The sequence below is a fragment of the Heteronotia binoei genome, chromosome 16 (genome assembly GCF_032191835.1).
Source record: "Heteronotia binoei isolate CCM8104 ecotype False Entrance Well chromosome 16, APGP_CSIRO_Hbin_v1, whole genome shotgun sequence".
Lineage (NCBI taxonomy): Eukaryota > Metazoa > Chordata > Lepidosauria > Squamata > Gekkonidae > Heteronotia > Heteronotia binoei.
The window spans coordinates 27,543,412-27,569,304 of record NC_083238.1 but is presented as its reverse complement, the minus strand read 5'-3'; the positions used below and the strand labels follow the sequence as shown (position 1 = coordinate 27,569,304).

Genomic DNA, 25,893 nt, shown 5'->3' with positions numbered 1-25,893 from the left:
TGCTTCTGATGTATTTAAGGAAATTTTAACTGTTGGTCTTTATGTTTTTTGCAATATGTTCCTCATAGTTCCTTTTTGCTTGCCTGATCACAGACTTGCATTTGATTTGCCACAGCCTGCGTTCCCTTTTATTAACCTCACTTGGACTAGCTTTCCACTGCTTAAAAGAATCCTTCTTACCAGGGCTTCTTTGAGTAGAAACGCACAGGAACACAGTTCTGGCTGGCTTGGCATCAGGGGGTGTGGACTAGTATGCAAATGAGTTTTTGCTGGGCTTTTTCTACAAAAAAGCCCTGTGTGAAACAATGGTGACATCAGAGGGTGTGGCCTAATATGCAAGAGTTCCTGCTGGGCTTCAACAAAAAAGCCCTGTTTCTTAACCTTTAAAACAACTTCCATTACTTTGTTTGTTAACCATGCAAGCCTTTTTCTGTACCTATTTCTGCCTTTCCTAAACTGTAGTATATATTTTATCTGAGCTTCTAGGATTGTAATTTTGAATAGTCTCCAAGCTTCCTCAAGGGTTTTGACCCTTTTTACCTTTCCTTTCAGTTTCCTCTTCACATGCCCGCTCATTTCAGAGAAGTTACCCCTTTTAAAGTTAAAAGTGATTGTGTTGATCTTTTGGGGCAACTCCCGATTTATACAAATGTTGAACTCAATAACAAACACCCAGTTTGCAATAACAAACTCCCAATGTCAAGCTTCCTTTTTGGCCCACAATTTCAACCCAAAGCATTTCCAGATGTGCATCTCTCACCTTCTCATTCTAATTGGACTGTATACCCCCTCTGACATACCGAGCCACCCCACCTCTAACCCTCCCCCCCCCCATCCTTCTGATATAATTTATATCCAGGAATCACCATGTCCCACTGATTTTCCTCATCCCCCCAAGTTTCTGAAATACTCACAATGTCTATGTTTTCCCCCAACACTAAGCATTCCAACTCCCTGAATTTACCTTGGATATTTCCAGAGGTCATTTTGTAGAAAAATAGATAGTGGAGCTCATCCAGGGATTGTTATGCAGTTGCACATACTATTCAGTGGACAAGGAGGTGGAACTCTCAGAAGGAGGAGGTGGAACTCTCAGGTTCAGGAGATGTGCTCCTGTGAGCTCCCACTGAATCCGAGGTCTGGATATTTCTAGCCTTTGTATATAAATTTCCCAGGCATGTTAGGCCTGCAACTTTCCTCCAGCTGCCTCAAGACCTTGCCAGGCAGTCCACATTGTTTGTCATCGTCACAGTGGACAACTCCAATCAATCACCCTGTAGAAAAGTAACAACTTAACCCTTCATCTCTTTGAGATGAGCCATTCTGAACCAGAGACATTTCATCTCCTGTCAGCTTTCCCCACGATTCAGTTTAAAAACTGCTCTACCACCTTTTTGATTTTAAGCACCAACAGCCTGGTTCCTTCTCGGGACAAGTGGAGACCGTCTCTTTTGTACAGCTCCTCCTTGTTCCAAAAAGCATCCCAGTGTCTAACAAACCTGAACCCTTCTGAACCCTTCCTCCCTACACCATTCTCTCATCCGTGCATTAAGACTCCTAATTTGTGCCTGTCTCTCCTGCCCGGCACATGGAACAGGTAGCACTTCTGAAAACGTTACCTTGGAGGTCCTGGCCTTGAGTTTCCTGCCTAGCAGCCTAAATTTTTTCTCCAGGACTTCATGATTGCATTTTCCCATCATCGGTGCCAACTTGAACCACGACCACTGGCTCCTCCCCAGCACTGTCTACCAGCCTATATAGAACACTCATAATGTCTGCTACTTTTGCACCAGGCAGGTAACTCACCATATGGTCAGTATGCAGGTTTGCTACCCAGCTGTCTACCTACCTAAGGATCAAATCACCAACTACCAAGAGCCTCCCTCCTTCCCTACCCAGAGATGGTTCCTTGGTGCAAAAAAAGATACCCGTTCATCAATTGAAGAAGAGGTCCCTTCTGAGGGCACACTCCCCTTATCCTCAGCACAATGCCCTGTTTCCTTTTGACCCTCATGCTCCCTGATAGTGGTGGGACTGCCATTTTCAGAGAGGGAAACATCTAACACAGGGATGACAAACTCATTTGTTAGGAGGGTCAGATCTGACATAAATGGGACTTTGTGAGGCCCAGCCATGCATGCCCTAAAATGTAACGCCAGGGAGAGGAGATGTACACTTTATAAAGGACACAGGCAAACACAATTTAAGATATTATTTTTAACTTAATATACAAACATGCTTAAAGTTCTTTCAAAATTTTGTTTAAAGCGGAAAGGTAGGAGAATAGTGGGATTTTGCAATGCAATTTAAAAAATAAAACATCAAGGAAAAGCACAAGGATCACACAGCAGAAAACTAAAAAAAAAAAAAACTCTCAGCCTGGGAAAACATGAAATGGCAGGGCAAGGCACTGGAAATCCCCCCCCCCCTGGTTAAGGTTGCCAAGTAGCTTTAAGCCCCTGGTGGGGGACTGTCCTGGAAGTGATGTCATTGTGCTGGCAACATCGTGCAGTGACCGCTCTAGGCAATTCCGGGGAAACCACAGAGTTTCCCCGGGCGCTGTGGCCATTTGGGTGGGGGAAGCTCTGTGGCACCTATTGTACCATAGAGTTTCCCCTCCCAAATGGCTAGAGCATCTGGGAAAACCATAGAGGGCTATGGGCAACCAGTTGGCCGTTGTAAGAAATATGATGATGAACTAGATGAACCTTTAACCTAACCTAGAAGGGTGTTTTGTGTTCACTATAGAGGAAAGTGGCTTAAGTCAGTCACAGGGAACATGATTTGCATGAACAAGGACTCAAATGCAGTCTCTGGCATCACTGATCTCAGGGACCAAGTATCAAGAAAGCCCTTTCTTTTCCTGGTGATTCACTGCCTATAAGAAGGGGCTCTAGCAAGCTTAGATGGACCTATAATTGGATTTGGTATAAGGCCACTTCAAATGTTCTTATTTTTCTTCACTAGTGTGTGAAGTGCTGCAGCCACAATGCAGATGAGTTGAAAATGCTGTGCTGAGAATCCAGAGCCTACATTAGTGAGCTGAAAGAGTCATTGGCTGGACTCTGTGTTGTTGGATATTGTGCTACTGTAATAATTAACTCCCAGATTTTCCTGCCCAGACAGGAACATCCAGGAGGTGAATTATTACAGTAATGGCCCCTACCATTTTCGCTAAGAAAGGACTGGTGATCTAACCTATCATCTCACCTACTGTTTGACAATATTTATGAGTTCCACACAGACACTTGTTTTATCTGAAATACCTGAGAAGGGGAGTGCAGGACTATTTTTTCATATGTCAGAATTTCTTCCACCTCCAACTCGCCCAATTCCCACCTTCCAGCTAGAACTTTCTCCCTCTGGTCCATCACCTGGGGTTTTCTCCAGAAGTTTTTACCCGCTGAGAATCTGATTTGATAGGTGGCTGAAACTGGTATTTTCTGCTCTGGAAATAGGACCTGGCAAGGCCGCCAGTTACATATAGTGAGCTGTAGTGTGACAAGGCCCGTAGCTACAGGGGCGGCTGTGGGGGCACTGCCCCCAACTTCCAGACTGGACCACCTGTCTTCCAGGGCCCCCCCAGAGTGCAACCATTTTTGGTTTTGTTCTTTTTTGCCGTGAATGGCAGCTGGAGCCGGAAGAGCTGAGCAAGGCACAGGGCACTGTAGCAGCAAGTACAGCAGGTGGTGAGAAGGGAGATGGAGGAAGCCATTTGGAAAGGGCTGGGGGGGGGGGGGCAGATGGAACTGCTGGCTGCAAAGCAATGGAGGTGGGGGAGAGGAAGGTGGAAGGAACCCCCCTGCTTGCATGCAAGGTGCAGTACCTTCTTCTCCAAAGTTTTAGGGTTGGCTGCCTCGACCTGGCCTTATTCAGAGCCTCCAGCTTTTGCCTCTACCCCAGAAAGCTTCTGAGAAGTGGCATGCTCCACAGTGGATAGGAAAGGGTGCCCCCTGCTTTTTTAAAATGCTCCCTGACATTTAAAATCCTGGCTAGGGCCCTGAGTGTGGCCTGTCCCCAGGCTTAGCCGAACCTTGCCTTTCATGTTATTTCTGGATCGGATCAGAAACCCAAGAAAACTGGCTGGATACCAGTCCAAAAATTACTGTGCCTCAAGTGAAAGTCTGAGAGGCTGAATGTAAGGAGGAGACCTTCAACATGGGAAGGGTCCATCAGAACTGTCACAAAAATATTCTGGTGGGGAGTTTCAAAATGGCACTTTGTAAGCTCAAATTGGTAAATTAGCTTCAGAATCTTTCATTTGCAGTTCACGGGTAACACAAAAATTATTTTCCATCTGTAGTGAACTATGTTACTGTGCATTTTCCAAGTGAGATGCAGATTTAAATAAATTTCTTTTGGATTCCAGTGTACTGGTTTACAAGTACATGTAGATGAGAATAGGATGGTATTTCTTTTCAGACCCTGTTGTGATGGAAACCTCTGCCTGCATTTTCAGTATTAGCCCTCCCTTCCACCTACCCCATTTGCTTCAAATGGCACCCAATCTAAGGTACTGATTTGTCAGTTTTAAGTCAAAAGGAAAAACATAATGTGACTGCAGTCTCATGTACTAAATATTCCACTTCCAGTGCACTTTCCAACTGAATTTTTCCAGTTCACACAGTAAAATAGTTGGAAAGTGCACTGAAAGTGGATTGAAAGTGGATTATTTCATGTGTGTGACCACAGCCTGTGTGTTACTGTGCAAGGACAAACTAAAGGACAGTGATTAACAGTACAATGCAAAGCAGAGTTATACCCTTCTAAATCTACTGAAGTCCACGACATTGCAGTGGGTCTCATATGTATGATTCCATCTTGGATGCAAAAGCTAGCAGCCATAGGGTTGCCAAGTCCAATTTAAGAAATATCTGGGGACTTTGGGGGTGGAGCCAGGAGACGTTAGGGGTGGAGCCAAGATCAAAGTTGTGACAAGCATAATTGAACTCCAAAGGGAGTTCTGGCCATCACATTTAAAGGGAAGGTACACCTTTTCAATGCCTTCCTTCCATAGGAAATAATGAAGGATAGGGGCACCTTCTTTTGGGGCTCATAGAATTGGACCCCCTGGTCCAATTGTTTTGAAACTTGGGGGATATTTTGGGGAGAGGCACTAGATGCTGTACTGAAAATTTTGTGCCTCTACCTCAAAAAACAGCCCCCCCCCCAGAGCCCCAGATAGCCGCGGATCAATTCTCTATTATTTTCTATGGGAATAAATCTCCATAGGGAATAACAGAGTTCCCAGCAGACATTTCCCTCCTGTCCCCCCGCTTTCTGACGACCCTGAAGCAGGGGGAGGGCCTCCAAACCGGGGGATCCCCTGCCCCCACCTGGGGATTGGCAACCCTAAGCAGCCAGGACAAGGGTCATGAGGTCAAGCTAGTCTAAGGTGTATAATCTGAATTATTTAATGGTTTGTGCCTGTCTCAGAGAATTTCAAGGAAATATGACCCCAATATCATGACATAGGGCTGCGAAGCCCTCGGCCTGGGTGGGGTTTCTCTCCATCCTGGGCCGGCAGGGGAAACCTCCCCTGACATTGCTGGTGCAATGACATCACCTGGACACGACATCATTGCACCGGCAACGTTGTGCACCGGCCGCTCTAGGCATTTCTGGGAAAACTCTATAGTTTTCCCCAGGCTCTAGCCAGAGCCTGCAGGGGACTTGGCAACCCTACCATGACATCACTTCTGAGTTCTTATCAGAAGTGATGTCATGACATCAGAATGACACCACTTTACAGGTCCCCACCCCAAACGCTTTCACAACTTTGCATTGCTGAGCTGGCAACCCTAGACTTTTTGTTACATTTTGAAACTCATTTGGTTGTCATCCACCCCCCGCAACATCCATCAGGATACTGAACCAAAGTTTTACCCTACAAAGAAAGGTTGTAGCAGGTTGGGTATTACCTCCTTAGGAATTTCTAGGATGAGACTAGCGTTTGGGACTCAAAAGAGCAGTGGTGCCATCTTGAAAAGTCTGAGCATCTTAACAGCTGCCTACCTTGCCACTGATAATGAGGCAATCAGAAAAAATGGAGATAAATTACTAGAAAAATGCTAGTGGATGATTGGATGAAAGGGTTTTAAATACCATTCCTTAAAGGCAGATTTTTACTAAACCGATGTCTTGCAGGTTTCTAACTACTACAGCAGCTAAAGAGGTTTTATTCCCTTTAGGTAGAAAATAATGGCTAGTGGTAATAGGTTCCTAGGTTTCATATCTTGAGAAGCTGGTCACCAGGCTCAGTTCCTTCCCTGCAAAAGTCTTTAGAGGCCATGCTTGCTGTGTGTGCAATCAGACTCCAGGAATGTTTGTACCTTTGTCCTACGTACTGCTTATTTTTATACACTGAAGTATAGCATCCACACACAGATGTTCCTGAAATCCAAAATGGTACTCCTGAGCACCAGATGGATTTCTGCTTGTCACGCAACTGTTACAGACACAAGACTCTTGCCAGAAAAATGTTGTCAGCCATAAGACCTATAAATGGTCACTTGGTTTCTGACATCTTATGAGGGCCAATATAATATTTAGTTTTATGTTCTGCCTGCCCCATTTATGTTTCTCTCTGTGTTTTCCAAGTGTGAGGTGGCATTGTTTTTTAAAAATAAAATCAGTACCCATGGGTCAGTGGGTTTCACTCTCCTTACCCATAGGCTCTGTGTACTCACATGCTCAATGTGTATACAGTCGGAGAGGTGGGAGAGATTCACTTCCACCTCAGTTCATCCCACTGGTGCCTGATCTGATAATTAGAATTTTAATTGACTATAGATTGGAGAATCCTGGCCTGGATAGCTCAGGCTAGTCAATCTCACCAGATCTCTGAAGCTAAGCATAGTCGGCCTTCGCTAGTTTTTGGATGGGAAACCTCCAAAGAATACCAGAGTTGTGATGTGGAGGCAGGCAATAGCAAACTACCTCTTAACACCTCATGCCTTGAAAATGCCACAGGGTCAGCATAAGTCAGCTGTGACTTGATGGCACTTACCACCATAGATTGGAGATGTTTTTTTCCTTCTACCCTGATATTTGTGAGGGATACAGGCCCTTAACTTCATCCTAACTAGCAAGGTTTACCCTCAAGTAAGTGTTCCCTGTTGGAACTAATGGAAATCTGTCCACTTTATTTCCTAATACAGGCTTTATTACCAATATTAAAGGATCGGACTGAAGAATGTAATAAGACATATGATCCTGCTCCAAATGCACCTTTTGGAACACCTCTGCTTTCCCCTTATTTCCACTCCTAAGATTCTTAGAAGGATACTAAGTTCCACTCTCCAAAAAAGCACAAATAAAGGTCAAAGGTTTTTGTGGGTGTTTTTTTTTTCATGTTTGTACTGTTTCCATAATAAGCATAGGGCTGGTCAGTCATGAAAACATACAGGTGGTCTTTTTGACAAAAGGATGACCGATGCCAGGAACTCTGAAATTCAAGAGTCATTGGTGCAACATACCATATGTCCTCAAGATAAGGGAGGAGAGGATACTTGGCAGGAAATAACTGTTTACATGCCAATTGTACTGTAGGTTTTGGAGAGATTAGCTATTTTCCCATGATGATCCTTCCTCTTGACACCAGGAAGAAAATGAGTTAATTTCTGGCAATAAAGGAAGAATAAGCACAATGTTTGGGTGTTTTTCCCTCCACTATGTAGTACTGGAGGCATAATTAACAGCACTGTAATAAATCAGGCAATACAAGTATAATAAATCCATACAAGTAGACTTGTAAGGCAGTGAGGATTTATGGCAGGGAAAACTCAATCCTTCTCTTCTCCTATCTGGTTTATGCCTCCCCTTCCAATTTTTCCTCATCTTGTGGCTACTTCCTTCACCTCCCTACTTAGAGATACTTCGTACCCCCCTCATAACTTAGTCTGCATTTCTTCCTCCTCTCTTGCCCGCCTTCTTGGTGCAGTGGTTTAGTGTAGTGGTTAAATGTGTGGACTCTTATCTGGGAGAACTGGGTTCGATTCCCCACTTCTCCACTTTTAGCTGCTGGAATGGCCTAGGGTCAGCCATAGCTCTCACAGAGGTTGTCCTTGAAAGGGCAGCTTCTGTGAGAGCTCTCTCAGCCCCACCCACCTCACAGGGTGTCTGTTGTGGGAGAGGAAGGTAAAGGAGACTGTGAGCCACTCTGAGACTCTGAGATTCAGAATGGAGGGTGGGATATAAATCCAATTTCTTCTTCTTCATCGTCATCTTCTTCTCCCACTGGTCTACAGCCCATGCAGTGTCTTTCGCCTTACTGTCCTCTCCCTACTCCTCCTTCCATTCACTTCCCCACTTCCCCTTTCTCAGTCACCAGGTTCCCACTTCCTATTACCATTCCACTTATTATCTTCCCTCAGATGATCTCATCTTCTTCTTTCTTTTATTTTTTTTTTTTTAAAAACCCACTTTAAAAATCCATCCCCAACTTGCCCGATTCCCACCTTCATCCCTTGTCCATCTAGCTATAGCTTCCTCCCTCTTCTACATCACCTGGGAGTTTCCCCTCTTCTGTAGCCCCCACCCCCCCCCAACACACACACTAGTGACATCTCTGTTTACACAGACATAGCTGTTTATTTATGGAGGAGGTTGTGTGTGGAAAGGACCATCAAGCTGGAGCTGATTTGTGGCAACCACATAGGTACAGTTGCCCATTCAGGGTTGGGAAATACCTGGAGATTTGCGGGGCTGGAACCTGCGGAAGGTGGGGTTTGGGGAGGGGAGGGACTGTAGTGGGGTATAATGCCATCAGATTCACCTTTCAAAGTGCCCATTTTCTCCAGGGGAACTGATCTCTGTCACCTGGAGATCAGTCGTAATAGCAGGAGATCTCCAGTCACCACCTGAAAGTTGACAGCCCTACCTGTATGGTTTTCAAGGCAAGAGACTTCAGATGTGGTTTGCCATTGTCTTCATCTGCATAGTGACCTTGAAGTTCCTTGCTGGTCTCCCATCCAAGTACTAAGCAGAGCTGACTCTGCTGAGCTTCTGAGATCTGATGAAATTGCACTCGCTTGAGCTGTCTGGGGCAGGGCAGGGAGAAGGGTAATCCCAGTAATTCAAACACTGCATTTTATTTATTTTGCAAACCTTGGCCTGGATTGATTTTTGTCCTTGTTGGTTTTTTGATCCCCACACTGGGGCCACCCATTTCCTCCCCCCGCAGGACTGTAAAGTGCCATCAAGGACCGTGGTAGGCTTCCCAATCCCCAGGTCCCAGCGGGGGATCCCCCGGTTTTACAGGCTTCCCCCCTCCCCCAGCCAGCTGGCCGGAGGGGGAAGCCCCACCCCCACAGCCATTATGCACCTCCATGAACAATTCTCATAAGGAATGATGGGGAATTGATCCGCGGGTATCGGGGGCTCTGGGGGGGCTGTTTTTTGAAGTAGAGGTGCCAAATTTTCAGTATAGCATCTAGTGCCTCTTCCCAAAATGCCCCCCAAGTTTCAAAAGTATTGGACCAGGGGGTCCAATTCTACGAGCCCCAAAAGAAGGCGCCGCTATCCTTCATTATTTTCTATGGAAGGAAGGCATTTTAAAAGGTGCGCTGTCCCTTTAAATGTGATGGCCAGAACTCCCTTGGAGTTCAATTCTGCTTGTCACACCCGTGCTCCTGGCTCCGCCCCCAATGTCTCCTGGCTCCACCCCCAAAGTCTCCTGGCCCCACCCCCAAAGTCCCCAGATATTTCTTGAATTGGACTTGGCAACCCTAGACCGTGGGGAGTTTTGGGGAGGTGTCCCATTAAAACAGGAGACCCAGACTCCCTGCAACATGCACCTTCAGGCTTAACATTGGTTTAACGTGACTGTCAGTCTCTGTTGGAACAGGAGGTGGAATCCAGGGCTGTAGTTAAGGTTCGCAGACCTCTGCCAGGGGCAAGAAATCCCCACTTTGAGGCCATCTGCCAAGCAACATTGACAGCAGGGGAACTTCCCAGTAGCAAACTGAGGCCTAGGCCTCTGTGATGCAGCAAAGTCTCTTCCTGGGTGCACTCCACCATGGATCCCAGCTGCAGGAAGACCCTGGCTAACCAGGTGCACAGATGTGGCACAATGGTCACAATGGTGAATGGAGCTGTTGTAGGTCACAGAAATCCTACTGTGAGGTCTGGCTTAGTGCCCTTCCACCTCATGCATGGACTTGCATCCTAGGCAATCACCTTGGTTCCCTAGTGGACAGGTCACTTTTTAGTGCAAAGACTGGTTCTCTGCTGTTCTGAAGGGTAATCTAATATACTTAATAGGAGTCAATTGCACCTTTAAGACCAACTTAGTTTTATTCAGAACGTAAGCTTTCGTGTGCATGCACACTTCTTCAGACGTGGAATGAGGTGCAGTAAGCAGAGCCGCATATAGCTGGTGAGGTTTGGAATGCCAAGTGGTGCAAAGTTAAGAACCAATAGCAGAATAGTAAAATTCAGAAAACCTTTGATCTGGGTTGAATTAGTGTGGGAAACCATAAAACAGTAACATGTCAGAATGTGAGAATGCCTGTTAATTATTCTATTGCTAATAAACCTGGGTCAAAAAGAAGGCGTTTCTTTCCCAGAAGTTTTTCCTGTCCAACTAATTTACCTTTTAACATGTAACATAAATATATACATCATTCTAGTTTGCCATTAGGAAAAATACATTAAAATATAGCAGAAGATGGGTTTAATAAATGTAATGAGAAAAACAGCCAATATCCCTAGTTTGAGTATGTCAATACAAAAGCATTATTCTGATACACTATCCTAAAAGAGAAATACATTGGAATGCTGTGGATATATCGCCATACTTGGTGAAAGTGGGTTTAGCTGATGTAATAAGATAAAAAAACAAATCAACATCTCTGTTCAGTTCTGGGGAGGTGTTTGTTTCAAGATTCATAATAGTTTGTAATTCAGCAATTCCCCTCTCCATTCTGTTCTTGAAAGTCTGAGAGTTGGTTTAGAATCTGTAATGAGATAAAAAAAACCAATATCCCTGTTCAGTCCTGGGGAGGTGTTTGTTCCAAGTTTCATAATAATTTGAAATTCAGCAATTTCTCTCTCCATTCTGTTCTTGAAGTTCCTTTGCAGTAAAACAGCTACTTTGAGGTCACCCATTGAATGCTTTGGAAGGTTAAAGTGTTCCCCCACAGGTTTCTCAGTTCTGTAATTCCTGATGTCAGATTTGTGTCCATTTATCCTTTGGCGGAGGGTTTGTCCTGTTTGCCCTATGTCGAGAACTGAAGGGCATTGTTGGCATTTAATGGCATATATAATGTTGGAAGATGAGCAAGTGAATGAGCCTGAGATGGTGTAGTTAATTCTGTTAGGTCCAGTGATTGTGTTGTCTGGGTGTATGTGGCAGCAAAGTTGGCACTTGGGTTTATTGCAAGCTCTGACACCAGTGTCCATGCTCAGATGAGATGTTGTATTTTTGTGGGTGATAATAATGCAAATTATTATGAAACTTGGAACAAACACCTCCCCAGGACTGAACAGGGATATTGGCTTTTTATCTCATTACAGATGCTAAACTCACTCTCAGAACTTCAAGAACAGAATGGAGAGGGGAATTGCTGAATTACAAACTATTTTGAAACTTGGAACAAACACCTCCCCAGGACTGAACAGAGATGTTTTTGTTTTTTTTTAAATCTCATTACATATGCTAAACCCACTTTCACCAAGTAGGGCGATATATCCACAGTATTCCAATGTATTTCTCTTTTAGGAGAGTGTATCAGAATAATGATTTTGTATTGACATACTCAAACTAGGGATATTGGCTGTTTTTCTCATTACATATATTAAACCCATCTTCTACTATATTTTAATGTATTTTTCCTAATGGCAAACTAGAATGATGTATATATTTATGTTACATGTTAAAAGGTAAATTAGTTGGACAGGAAAAACTTCTGGGAAAGAAATGCCTTCTTTTTGACTCAGGTTTATTAGCAATAGAATAATTAACAGGCATTCTCACATTCTGACGTTACTGTTTTATGGTTTCCCAAGCTAATTCAACCCAGATCAAAGGTTTTCTGAATTTGTTAATTTCACTGTTCTGCTATTGGTTTTTAACTTTGTAGCACTTGGCATTCCAAACCCCACCAGCTATATGTGGCTCTGCTTACTGTACTTCATTTCACGTCTGAAGAAGTGCGCATGCACACGAAAGCTTACGTTCTGAATAAAACTAAGTTGGTCTTAAAGGTGCAATTGACTCCTATTTTGTTCTACTACTTCAGACCAACACGGTTGCCTATTTGGATCTATCTAATATACTTAAGTTTCAGGATGATGGCTTTCATTTAAATATTAGGAACAACTTCCTAATGATAGGAGCAGTTTAAAAAGGGAACCAGTTACTGGCAGGCCTGGTTGATGGCTGAGCAGCCATCTGTTTCGGATGTTCTAGCTTTGGATTTCCTGCTTTGAGCAGGGAGTTGGACAGGATGGCCTTTAAGATCCCTTGCAAGTCTAGGATTCCATATCCAAACTTGCTAACCTCTGGAACCAGCTCTGAATCCAAACTCTAAGGTGGCTAAATTCAGACAGCCAACTTGGACCGGTACAGGAATGGCCCATGTCGGGATTTAAATGGCATGCTCAAATGCACACATCTGAGTCCTTCTTCGCTCCTCCCCTTACCTCGTCCTCTACCATCACTCTGCCACTTCAAAAAAATACCAGGTAGTAAGTGGAAACAAATCTTTGATGAGCTTCCAGGGCACCTTTCCTGGCCATCTGAATGGCTGGGGAGCACCAGGGAAGCATCACTTATGAGTTTGAGCGGTGTGAACACTCCTCCGGGGTGTGCACAGCCCATCCCTGTTCCAGCAATGGGCTGTGTGCTGTCTGACCACCCCCAGGGTGCTTTCCACTAAACCAGCTTTCTTCTGAGATGGGAAGCTGCCACCCCAAGCTGCCCACCTGTACCCAGCCTAAGAGATCTGAAATTTTTTTTTAACCAAATGCAAGCAATTTTTTGTGGGGGAAATTCAGAGTAGTGGTGAGCTTTAGATAGCTAATCTGTTTTCATCCCAATTCATCTTTTGAACCACAGCTGCTGTGTGAAGGGTAACATAGCTATTGATTCATATATGGGGAAAGGTCCAGAATGGTGCCTCCTTAACAGAGCAGATGATCTGTAGCCTTTTCCAGTTCAATTCTAACAACAATTTCCATGGACTAAGGCCCATTGACTAGGATTCTAAGTAGACTTGCTTACGATTCCTCTCTGTGCTGAGGCTCACTTCTGCTCCTGCCTTACCTCTGTCCCCCCAACCCCCGACTTGAAAATGTATTATGGTTGCCTTCCTCCTCTTTCTCCTTTCCCTCAGCAGCTCCCTCTTGGGCCATTCTCCGTTAGAGTGGTACCGACTTCAGCAAGTAGCCATTCAGCATCTGGTTGCTTGATGGCTCCTACACTTGGAACAAATGTCACCTCAATCCATTAAAAGTCTTGGCCCTGCCTTCATGCATCTATGGCTGCCAAGAGCCTCATCTATTACTGTTCCCAAATCATGAGTCAGGCACTGACTTGAAATCTTGGAGGTGGGGAACGAATGAATAATGTTTGTTGTTGGGTTTTTAAAATCTGCATTCTGTATCCAAGGGCAAGTATCAGAGGTAAACTGCGTTATTTAAAAATAAAACGCTTATATGTATTTTATTTTGATTGTTAAAACCAATATTGTAAACTGTAATCCACTCCTTGACATTCGGTCAATAGTAGTAGTATTTGGCCACCAAATGAGAAGGGAGCACTTACTGGAGAAGACCCTGATGCTGGGAAAGACTGAAGGTAAAAGAAGAAGGGGACGGCAAAGGATGAGCTGGTTAGACAGTGTTATTGATGCAACAAAACATGAATTTGAGCAAACAGAAGGATGGTGGAAGATAGAAGGGCCTGGTGTGAATGTGGTCCATGGTGTCACGAAGAGTCAGACTCAACTATGCGACTGAACAACAACAAAATAGTATCTCTGCTCTGTTATATACCCACATTTAACAAAAAAAAATCCATGTATGGATTCTGTATGAGTTTCTAATATTCAGAGCTTTTTTTGAGCAGGAATGGACAGTAACACAGTTCCAGCAGGCTAGGTGTCAGGGGTGTGTTCTAATATGCAAATGAGTTCCTGCTGGGCTTTTTTGTAGAAACAATGGTGCCATCAGGGGGGGTGTCCTAATATGCAAATGACTTTCTTCTGGGCTTTTTCTACAAAAAAGTCCTGTTGATATACTCTGCTTTCCTCCCCCATTGGGTCCTATAATTCTTCTCTCCTCCATTTTATCCTCACAACCACAACCCTGTGAGGCAGGTTAGGCTAAGACTGTGCTCTAACCAGTACTCCACACTGGCTGGATCAGTGTAAGGCTCCAAAGCTGATTAAAGAGTGACATCAGCTATTCCTGGCTTCATATGAACATTTGGATCAACTTGATGATACTTTAATGTATAATTCCTTATTGATTTCATCTGGCTTGTAAACACAATGTCCCAAAAAACTGGACTTTCCATTTTAGGTATAAAATATCCAGATGAAATTCTCTTACCTGTCCCTTTTAGCTGTCAGTTCAGATGTTAAACCTGAAGCATTTTGAGACTTATCCACTTAACAGATGTGGTCAAAGGAGGACCTTTGAAATCCAGGCTTTGTTTACTCTGCATGTGCATTAAGGGATCCATTAGCTGTTTTTGCAGAGCAGGGCTTTTCCTGCTGCCATTAAGCAAAATCCTTTTACCCTGGCCAAACACTTGAGATTTGCAAAGGTTCTTTCCTTCCCTGCCCCCCCTTTTTGCAATTTGACACCAAAGAAAATGTCCAAAACAATGGAGAGTAATTTGCTCTCTTTCTCTTTTCTCCCTTCTCAGTCACTTCTGTCTTGCTTGTCATTTTCCTTTAGTGTCTCTTTTCAATTTAATGTTCAATCTTTTAAATTACCTTTACATAATTCTGAAGATAATTGCTCATTTTTCTCTCTCTGTTACCCTCTCTCCTACATTCTCTCCTGCCTCGCTTTCTCAACCTTCTTCCCCCCCCCCTTTAAAATGAAATCTTCCTTCCTCCTTGCAGTTTCTCTTCAAGTATTACTTCTGCACTTGGGGTCCCTCTCTGTCTCCCGTCTTATCAGCCTTTCCTTTTGCATTTCTATGCTGTTCTTCATCTCCTCTTTTTGTCCAGTGTTATTAGGTCTGGCCCCAACAATGTCAGCCTTCCTTCCGGGCAACCTGCCAATGGGTGGAGACTGCAGACACATCGTTTTAGTTTGTGAGGGAAGGGAGCAATATGCTCTTCTTGCTGCCTAAATACACATTTGAAAACTGTGCCTGTAAAATCCACATTGCAGCATAAAAGATGCACTGGCAGCAGTTTTTGAGGATTCCCCCCCCCCCTTGTTGCTAGGCTGATTTTTGCCACATATGGCACTCATAACTGTTTTGTGTTTTTTTGTTTCTGCTAGATCTCGGGTCTCCGTTATTGATTAAATGAATGGCACATAGTGGATTTTTTTGCAACTATAATTGTGATGCTGCGGAGATACAAACGTCAGAGATTTCCATCCATAAAGTGTGATTTCCCCACCTCCCCGTCTTGCTGCAGCCTAAATGCCCCCAAGTGCTATTCTTGAGTGATGAAGGACCCCCCAAGAATAGTTTTTGGAGAGCTTTTGGAGAGTCCACCTTGAGGTGGACTGGCAAAACTCTCACACTCACCTTGCATAAGGGAACTTTCAGGCAGAATTCGCCGCTACCCATTTAAAAGAGTCGCCTATTGACAGGGCTTTTTTTGTAGGAAAAGCCCAGCAGGAACTCATTTGCATATTAGGCCACACATACCAATGCCAAGCCAGCTGGAACTGTGTTCCTGTGCGTTCCTGTTAAAAAAAAACCCTGGTAAACTGAGAATCACACATACAAATGTAAGTAACACATGCTGGCAAAGATACCCAATTGGTATCTGTGTGCATCCTATACAGGGCATTTTTTTGTAGAAAAAGCCCAGCAGGAACTCATTTACATGTTAGGCCACACCCCTGACACCAAGTCAGCTGGAACTACATTCCTGTGCATTCCTGCTTTTAAAAAAGCCCTTGTTACCATGTGTGGTCAGAAAGACATGTATACTAAATATATGTCCATGTGAATAAGGTCCATTGCTTAACTGTGTGTAAATCCCACTGGAGAAGTCAAGAGTAAGAGAGAAACCTCTCTTCAGCCACCTCTTCCTCCTGTTCTAAAGGAACTGTTGGTTTAAACTTTAATACCAAGTAAAAATGAGTGTATATGATGCACACATAGAGCGTGATTCACATAAGACACTGAGACTTGGAACGTTTAAACAGGGAGTTCATGTGCATAGAAATTAAATGCACTCATGCAATAAGAACGTATGGCACCAAATATTAGATTGCCTGCAGAAAGGCAAACATGGCAAATGCCCACACACACTTGTGCAACTCATGATGACGGTTTGGGGAATAGAGAAAGCTGCAGGGGAAACTCAGATGGTACAGTACCTAAGCTGAATGGGAGTGTGTCTGGGGAAATACTTAGCCTCTGTGCAGCTAATAGCCAAAAAGTCTGGGGTTCCTGATGAGAGTTTGCCAGGGTGAGAGAGAGAGATGAGTAATTCAGGAAGCTCCAAGGACTAATGCCTGATTGGATGAAGTTGTGGCAAGGGAGTTCCTTCAGTGTGGAAAATAAAGAAAAGCAGGGAAAGTGTATGAGAGATGGCTTTAGTGAGATCAGTGGGAATCAGCCACAGGCAAACAGTACTAATTAAACACACTGCTTTTTAAATTAGGAGGCTGATCTCACCGTGGTCTCTTTTGTTAAAAAGGAACATAGCGATACAATAAAATGTTCCTTGAAAGTACTTTGTTTGAGTCAAAATGCCTTGAATGATATGGTGCAAGGGCCAAACTGTATGAAACCTTTGACACATGTCGCGTTGTGGATGCACAAGCGGATTCACAGTCAGACATCTGCTGGAAGAACTCACCTTTAAAAATGTGCTCATTTGCTCAGAACTGTGAGGGAGTGCTGGTAGGTGGGCAGAGGGGAAGGAATTTCCCTGCCATCCCACTATTGCCAGCAGCAAGGATCAGCAAGGGGTATTTTTGTCCCTTTCTGCTGGCTCCCCATGCTGTAGAAAAGAGGATAAAATTTCAGTGAGGATAAAACTGAGGTAAAGAGAACCCTGTATCCCAATGTACAGTTGTCACAGAAAGTGTGGGGAAATGCAGATTTAATATAAGAGATCAAGATTAAAGATAGGCTATTGGATCCAGCCAACTTACCTGCTGGACAAAAGTTGGTAAAAGGAGGTCCCTTTTGACCGCCAAAAATGCTAGGATGGGCATTGTGGGACCTGCAGGGACAAAAGCTATATGGAACAGGGCTATAACAAGAAGGGGAATTGGATAAGATTGAATGAAACAGTTGGTGGGATCCAGGCCAATGGCCAACAAAATGCAGGGTTAAGGAGCATGGCAACACAATTAACATATTGTGTTGTGTTTGGTGTTCACATTTGATAGAGAAGAACACCACTTTTGTTTTGCTGTAACCTGATTCTGAAAATACCATCATAGGATTAATCCAGTTGAGATCAAGTGCAAGGGGAAGTTGCTGAATTAGCCCCTTTTGTAATTAACAAATGAGCTCCCTTAGGATTCCGTAGCAGGACAACTTGGTTTTCCATAATTACTAAAATACCGCTTTCAGTAAAAGGCTGTCTCTGGTTGCTCTCTGGTAGCTCCTCTGCTTTTTTTCCAGCTTGAAGAATGATCAAACAGCTAGAATTGATAAGTGTTTTGCTTAGATTTCAGTCCACAATCTACTATATACAATTGTTGGAAGGAGGACTGCCAAGAGCCACCATGGGGCCTGGACAAAGATGCCATCTCCCACCCCCTACATCCAATGACCCTCATCCAAAATGAATATCATAACAAAACAAATCACTTGGTTAGGTGTTACCACACATCTATAAAGGAACCACACGTTTCCTTGTGGCAGGCATAACTCATCAGAAAATAGAACTAGGAATCTCAGAACTGACCACCAGCTTCAGAATGGTTGTGAGAGTTCTAGGGCCAAAAATGAAAGTTCTTGGCCCAGGTTATCACCAAACTCCCACTCCATGCATGCTGTTTGCAATGGAAGCTAAACTTGTATAGTAGTTTAAGTGTTGGAGTAGGTTCTAAGAAACCCAGGTTTGAAATCCACTCTGCCATGGAAACTTGCTGCGCTGACTTTGGGCCCATCATACACTCTCAATCTAACCTATCGCACAGGGTGGTGGTTCTGAGGGAAAAAATGGAGGATAGAACAATGATATAAGCTGCTTTGGGGAGGGAGAAGTGGGGATAGATAAATGGCAGATCATGAAAGGACAAGGGCTTAAAAGTGGAGGATAAAAGTGTGGAAAATAGAGAAATGTAGGAGAAGACATTAAACATTTTTTTTTAGTATTATTTTACTACCACACACTAACAGAGCTGCCCCGTTGCAAGATCTGGCTGTGCAAGAGCTGGATGGAACTAAAGGATCTGATCAGAAAACAGATTCTGTCAGCTTCCTAGTAAACTTAGCTTAAAGGCCTAGCCAGCAGACTCTGTCTTGAGTGCTTTTGACTGCTCTCTGCCTTCCCTGTGCTCTTGGTGGCTGCAGTCAGAACTGCATTAGGGGAAAAAAAAAAACCTAAATGCATTCTGTGAATGCAGCAGCATGCTGGCTTCAGCCCCCTCCTCCCAGCTGACTTGCCCCCCCCCCCGCAGCTCTGGTTCTCAGGGGGTGCACGGTGGTGGTCCAATGGGCACACAGAGTTCCTGAGTCTTTTCATGCTGCTTAAACTAGCCCACTTGGCATCTACCAGAAGCTGTTCATTCTTATGGTCCCCACTTTCTGGAATGAGCTCTCAAAGGAGGGAAGGGGACCACTGTCTTTCAGAAGTTTTGGAGAGGTGCTGTAAGGACTTTTTTATTTGCAAGGGGTTTTGGCTACAGGCATTATAATAGGGTGGGGGGGTGTGACAGGCTATTTTTATCAACTGAGATGACCCCCACAGCCGCCAATGATTATGGGGGAGGATAGAATCCAGATTTATTTTAAACTGTAAACCTTCCCCTCAGTTACCAGGTATTCTAAAGGCAGCAAGTGTATAGGCTTTGGGTTTATTGCTGTGAGATAAGTTTTGTAGTGCACCAGAAGATGGAAGTCCCTAAGGCAGGAACTGTATATTAACCAGAAAGAAGATTTGTTTATTTAAGAATTGGTTTCCATGAACATATCAGCAGCTCAGGACTCCACAGAGAGACAAAAGAGAAACCTGGCTGAGGCACATTCATTTAAAGAGTAGTTCCATTTTCTTTAATACTTTCAAACAGGCCTCAGATTCAGCAGGAGCGCAGCTCCTGAACCTTTCTGACAGTTCCACCTCCTCCTCCTTCCCACCTTGTCCATTGAATAGTAGGTACAGCAGCATAACAATCCCTGGATGAGCTCCGCCACCTTTTTTTCTACAAAACAACCGCTGCTTTAGGGTTGCCAAGTCCAACCCCAGAAATATCTGGGGACTTTGGGGGTGGAGCCAGGAGACACTGGGGTGGAGCTAGGGGGGAGGGGGGAAATGGCGCTGGGGAGCGTGGCCAGCCGCCCTGTCTCGGAGCGGGCGACACCGCTGCACAGCTGCCGCCTCTTCTCTGCTCGCCGTGGCTGCTCCTCCGAGATGGGCTCAGCCTGAGCCCAACTCGGAGGAGCAGCCACGGCGAGCGGAGAAGAGGTGGCAGCGGCGCGGCGGCCTCACTCGCTCCGCCTCTGGGGTGGAATCGGAGGGGGGGTGGAGGCGGGCCGGGGGCGTGGCGAGCCGCGAGTCCGGTCCTAGAAGGGCCCGGATTCGTGGCTCGCCATGCTCCTGGCCTGCCTCCGCCCTCCCCTGGTTTTGCCTGCGCTGCTGCCGCCTCTTGGCTGCTCCTCCGAGATGGGCTCAGCCTGGGCCCATCTCGGAGGAGCAGCTGCGGTGGGCGGGGAGGGGGTGGCGGCGGCGCGGTGCCCTCGCCCGCTCTGGGATGGGGCGGCTCACCATGCTCCCTGGCTCCGTTTCCCCCTCTTCCATTTTTTGGGGGAGCGGGGGAAGAGGGTGGAAATCCTGGGGTCCTCCGCCAGGGCGGGAGGGTTGGGAAGCCTACGCTGCTTTCAAACATCAACAGGCCTTTACCCACTAGGCAGGATCCTTACACAACCACACAGGATTTCACCAACACCAGCCAGCCCTTTCCCAAGAGTCAGATTAAATGGCATGAGGTCTGCTGATTGTCAGTTGGGTACTCTATACTCTGCCAGAAGTAGAGCCAAACCACTCTGCTACACTACCAAGCAGAGCTACCATTCTCTGTCTGCTCTTTCCTGAGCCAGACCTAAGCTCCCACTGTTCTCTCCCTGAGGCAGAACTGTTCTGAATTTCCCTCCAACATTCCACTTCCCTTCTCAAAGGTGACTGGATGCTGGAATAGCACTTCCATCTGCTGAAGTGAGTGCTTGTTTTCCCCTTCAGGATGAGACAGCCTTCTGTCCCTCACAGGGACAGAGTTCTACTGCGGTTTGTACATTCTTAACCTTGGAACTTTAAACTGCCTTGTGTGGCATAGGAGAAAATAAATACTTTACTTGAAATGAATAAATGTAGTAAGTGAAGCTTTTCCCATCACTGGATTAACAAGCCAGGAAAAAGCTTCATCTTGTGAATTTCTACCGGTCGCTCAGCTGCTAAAGATCCAGGAAACCTGTCCATAAGAAAGCTAACAACAGCAAATCCCATGGACAGCAATGGAAACAGCTCAGCACAGCTGAACCTGTTAGCAGAGTGTGGTTCTTGACTAATCAGCCTCTTTAAAGTCTGCAGTTTACAATTTGAATGTGATAATAGATAATCTGTTCAGGTAATCGACGACGACAAAAAAACCAAATCAAAAGGGTCTTCATTTCTCAGATGTATCTGCTCTGAAACTTTCCTCTTTCTTTCCTTTCCTTCAGTACTTCCTTATGCAGGAGAATAAATGGTAATTAAAATGTGCAGGATGAAAAGATGGAGCAGCCAGTGCTTGTACCACCAGGACCTGACAGCTTTCACTACTTCACCAGAGAGTCTCTTGCAGCTATTGAACAACGCATTGCTGCAGAAAAGGCTAAGCAGTCCAAACAAGACCGTAAAGACACCGACGACGAGAATGGCCCCAAACCAAGCAGTGACTTGGAAGCGGGCAAATCGCTGCCCTTCATTTATGGAGACATACCTCCAGGAATGGTGGCTGAACCCTTGGAGGACCTGGACCCCTTTTACATTAATCAAAAAGTGAGTGATCCCCAGTAAGCATTTCTGTTCTTCCTTCTCCTATTGTGAAGCCTGTTTTCCTTTTCCACTGTTGATTTTTTTCCCCCCTGCAGATAGCTATACAACCTGCAATTGGTAAACTCTTCCATTTGAGTTCTTTGTGATCTCTGGTCAACCAGCTTTGAACTAACATTTCTCAGTAAGATGAGGTTAAACTGTGGGGATTTTTAAAATATATATATATATATATTCTAACAAATCACTAAAAAAAAATCTCCCCTTCAAATTTTAGTCCTTTTTCTCTCTCCCAGAAAGTTATCCAGGGGGGGTGGAAAGAGAACAACTGTCTAATATTGAAAGTATTAAATGTGTCTAATTCCAATATCTATAACCTGTTTCATATCAGTTTATAAATGGATTTACTCATTAACTGGCTAAAGGTGATGACAATAATTAGAAATGTCATTAGCTTCCTCAAAAAGATGGTCACAATCTCTGGGTTGTGGTCTGCCACCTATAGTTGTGAGGAACCATTGCATTCCATGTTCCAAGTTCAGAAGCTGTTGTGAGGGGGGGAGTTGGGGAGGAACGGAGGGCACTAAGTTGGCTGCATCATTAGTCACTTTCAGGGGAAACCAGGAATGGTGTAGGATTCCTCTAGGAATTGCCAAAAACTCTAGTACAGTTTATAATATTTATTAAAATCTAAAATTACGCTGATTAAAACCACAGTAAACACATTATGATGGCATCATGTTACCCCGGGTCTGTTTCAATTGTTAGTAATGGTCTGACCAATGGGTTCCAGTTGTCAGAGCCAAACAAGCAAGCAATCTCATGGTGATGTGAGCCAATAGTTTGAACAGGCAGTTTGAGCAAGAGTGGCCAATACAATAATAGTTTCTAACAGAGTTTCCTGTGATTCCTAGAGCAACCCTACATCAGATTTTCCTAGTGACACAGCAATATAACCATGGTTGCCAGGTTTAAAAAAAAAAATCCTGCCATTGCTAGGAGCAGTGGCATGTAATTAAGGCTGCCAGTAGGAGACTTCCCACTATGGCAGGAGGCCTGGCGGCCTTACTTGTGTGGTATTTGACTGGCTATTGTGAGAAATAGGGTACTGCCTTTGATAGACCACGGTTCTTCATATATTTACACAGCTATCTTTCCATGATGCATTCAGATGTATAAACCGTACCACGATTGCAAAAACTTTAGCAACTATCAAAACATGCTATTTCTGTTTCACACCTTACTATGTATTTGTTTTCACAGCAGAAGCCTAAAAGTATAATCCTTTCTTGAACTATATACATTGGTGATACAGCTTATACTTATTTCCTTATACTGAATCAGAACACTTGTTCATCAAGTAGGGTTGCCAATCCCCAGGTGGGGGCAGGGGATCCCCCGGTTTGGAGGCCCTCCCCCCTGCTTCAGGGACATCAGAAAGCGAGGGGAGGGGAGGGAAATATCTGCTGGGTACTCATAATTCCCTATGGAGACTTATTCCCATAGAAAATAATGAAGAATTTATCCACGGGTATCTGGGGCTCTGGGGGCCCTGTCTTTTGAGGTAGAGGCACCAAATTTTCAGTATAGTATCCAGTGGCTCTCCCCAAAATACTCCCTAAGTTCCAAAATGATTGGACCAAATTCTATGAACCTTATGTGTCACATATTCCTTTGACTAATTTCTGGCTGATTTCCACCCTCCCACCCTCCCACCCCTTCAAAAAGCCTTACCTGCTGCATTTAACAGGCTTTAGTTTATACCAGCTTTATCCTAATTATAAGAGCTGCTTATCAGTGGGGCAAGCTGAGGGGGCAAAGGTTTTTTTTTTTTTTTAATGACATCTATAACAAATGCTTTTGTTTCAGAATATTTTATGTGAGAGTGCGACATTATTTCCAACACTCCAGTTCCGTTATGTAAATTCAACTAATTGTGGTCTAGTGGCATCCAGGAAGACAGTACTGACAAGATAATAATGACATCTAATGACATGTGTTTAACCAGGGGTAGTGGACATAGTATATTTTTAGATATTCCAATTCACTGTCACAGAATCTTCTCAAAGAATGTAGCAAGATCATCTATAGATACACACACAAAAGAAAAAAAAAAACCTCCAGAAAAATATTGCATGGAGCCTTTTATTTAGCCTTTTATTTAGAAACAGTACCTTTTAAAATTAAAGTTGATACCTTTAATAAATCAAGAAATAATAATAATGATAAATGATATCAAAGATTTCAGGTTTTCACGGCTGGTAACATCATTAGGGTTTGTAGAATCTTTCGGGCTCAAGTGCCGTGTTCTACTGGAGAAAAACTTTCTCCAGTAGAACACGGCACTTGAGCCCGAAAGATTTTACAAACCCTAATAATGATAAATGAATACCTTATTAAAGGTATTAGTTATTATTTTAAAAAAACAAGTATTTTATTATGCTGCTTAGGTTCATTAGGTTGCTTCTGTAGACTCTTTACCTGGCACATTGCCTAAAATTAATGACCAGCTTTTTAAATACAAGGACTATGACATTTTTCTTCTGCTTTTTCCCCTTAAAAGAAGGTCTCTGTAAATTCTGATTAATACTCAAGATTATACTATACGAGTTCCTGTACTAGTTCAGGTTTGCTGAAAGGTGATGTTATTTTTAAAAAGTGGTAGGAGTCATGAGATGAAACATCAGCTTCTTGACCTAGACTGTGCACCGAACATAAAGGAGTAGCAGTAGAGAGAGCTTATCCTATATACATGTGATTTTATAAGGCTGGTGACAGCTTATTTCTCCAGATATTTTTACAAATGTCTGTAATGCCTTGAGAGCTAACAAATATAATTGATACCACCAAATATCACACAGGATAAAGCACTGTGTATGTATAATATAGAAATATCTAACAAGCATGTTTTCCTGGAACCAGAAAACTAGATGGATTGGTGACTATATTGATGTCATACTAAATGGTCACAATTAAACTTTGTATTGAGTTTAAATATTATCAATATCCATTGGACTTGAGGGTGCATTCTCTGGATTCTCTGACATATACGGACCCCACTGAAGAAAATGATGCTTTCTCCCTTGTATGGCAAACATTATATGACAGGTAAGAAAGCACAGTATGGCTTCCTTTGAGGACTTTTTGAAAGAATGGTTGTACTAATGAATTTGGCGACTGATTTTCTCTTTTAAAAATAAGGTTATTTTAAAAAAGACGAATGTAGAAGTGTATAGACATAAATTGCTTTCACAATGTCTTTTTTTTCTTACAGACTTTTATAGTATTGAATAGAGGGAAGGCCATTTTCCGATTCAGTGCCACTCCCGCCCTATACATTTTAACTCCTTTCAACCCTCTTCGAAAAATAGCTATTAAGATTTTGGTACATTCATATCCTTTTCGAGTGACTGTTTTGGGGAACAGGGCATGTGTCAGGTTCTTGTTTTCAAAGGTTGCTGTTTACAAATAATTTTTTGTTCAATTCCTCTATGTCCCTAGGCCTGCGAGAAAAATTCTAAACAGTTTAATCAAATCGCATATGATTTCTAAACTTTCTGGAACCAATCTCCTATGCAGTTTCAAAAAGAATCATAATAATATATCCATCCCAGGGAACAGATTATTGAGTACCCAGATCCTTCCTTTAATTACTGTGGCTGGAAAATAAAGCTATGATGTGTGTCCATGAATTCATATGTTGTGCATATGAGTTCCCATATAACTGTATCATTTAATTTAATTTGGTTTTTTTAATTTATACCCCGTCTTGTCCCGCAAGCGGGCTCAGGGCAGCTTACAGCAGTAAAAACAAACATCAGAATTAAAACATCATAAAACAGTTTCAATAGTCAGAACAGCATATTCAGAAGAGACAGACACTATTTCAGGCATAAGCGGCAAACGTATAACAGCACGTATGGTCGATGACTGTCAGCTCTATATAAGCACCATGAGTATAAAATGGTGGGGGGAAGTGATGACATTCAAAGGGACACCCACCAGATCAGTTAAAGGCCTGGTGGAAGAGCTCCATTGTCACGAGCTGGGGCCAGGCGAAGTCCAGGGGCAGTCCAAGGTCTGTAGCTGGTGAGCAAAGAGGGTTCAAAGCACCAAAACTGAATCACAGTCCAGGTATCGCAGGTCAGAGGTTCAGAAGCCGAAGTCAGGGGGTCCAGAAGTCAAAGCCAACGTCAAGGGGTCCAGAAGCCAAAGTCAGAAGCCAAAGTGGATGCTAGAACGTCAGGTAAGTGACTAGTCCCAAAGCCCACAGCTATATAGCCCTCTGCTGTCTGTTGCCCATTTGGACTAATTGCTGACTCAGAGGGCGGCCAGGATCCTGCTGAGACTCAAGCATCCTTACTCCTAGAGGGGCCAGGATCCTTTTAGAACTCAGGGCTCAGGGAGCGTCTTGCTCGTGAGCGTGCCGCCCTCCTCCGATCCCTGAGGTCCTGACAAACATGGTCACGCACACGAGCCACCCTAGAGGGCAAGGCAGGGGGGCTTGGATCTTCTCCAGTAGGAGGCAGGGGCACTGGTG

General features: G+C 44.0%; 1 protein-coding gene across 4 annotated transcripts in view; it reads left to right on the top strand.

Annotated features, from left to right (window-relative positions):
- The window catches only part of LOC132585169 (sodium channel protein type 1 subunit alpha), a 148,922-nt gene that overhangs the window by 61,043 nt on the left and 61,986 nt on the right, over nt 1-25,893 (top strand). For all 4 annotated transcript variants that reach the window (XM_060256958.1, XM_060256953.1, XM_060256956.1 and 1 more), the window contains exons 2-3: nt 21,041-21,359; nt 24,628-24,748. In XM_060256958.1, coding sequence (XP_060112941.1) covers nt 21,093-21,359; nt 24,628-24,748 — 388 coding nt within the window. In that variant the 5' untranslated portion in view covers nt 21,041-21,092. The remainder of the gene's footprint in view (nt 1-21,040; nt 21,360-24,627; nt 24,749-25,893) is intronic.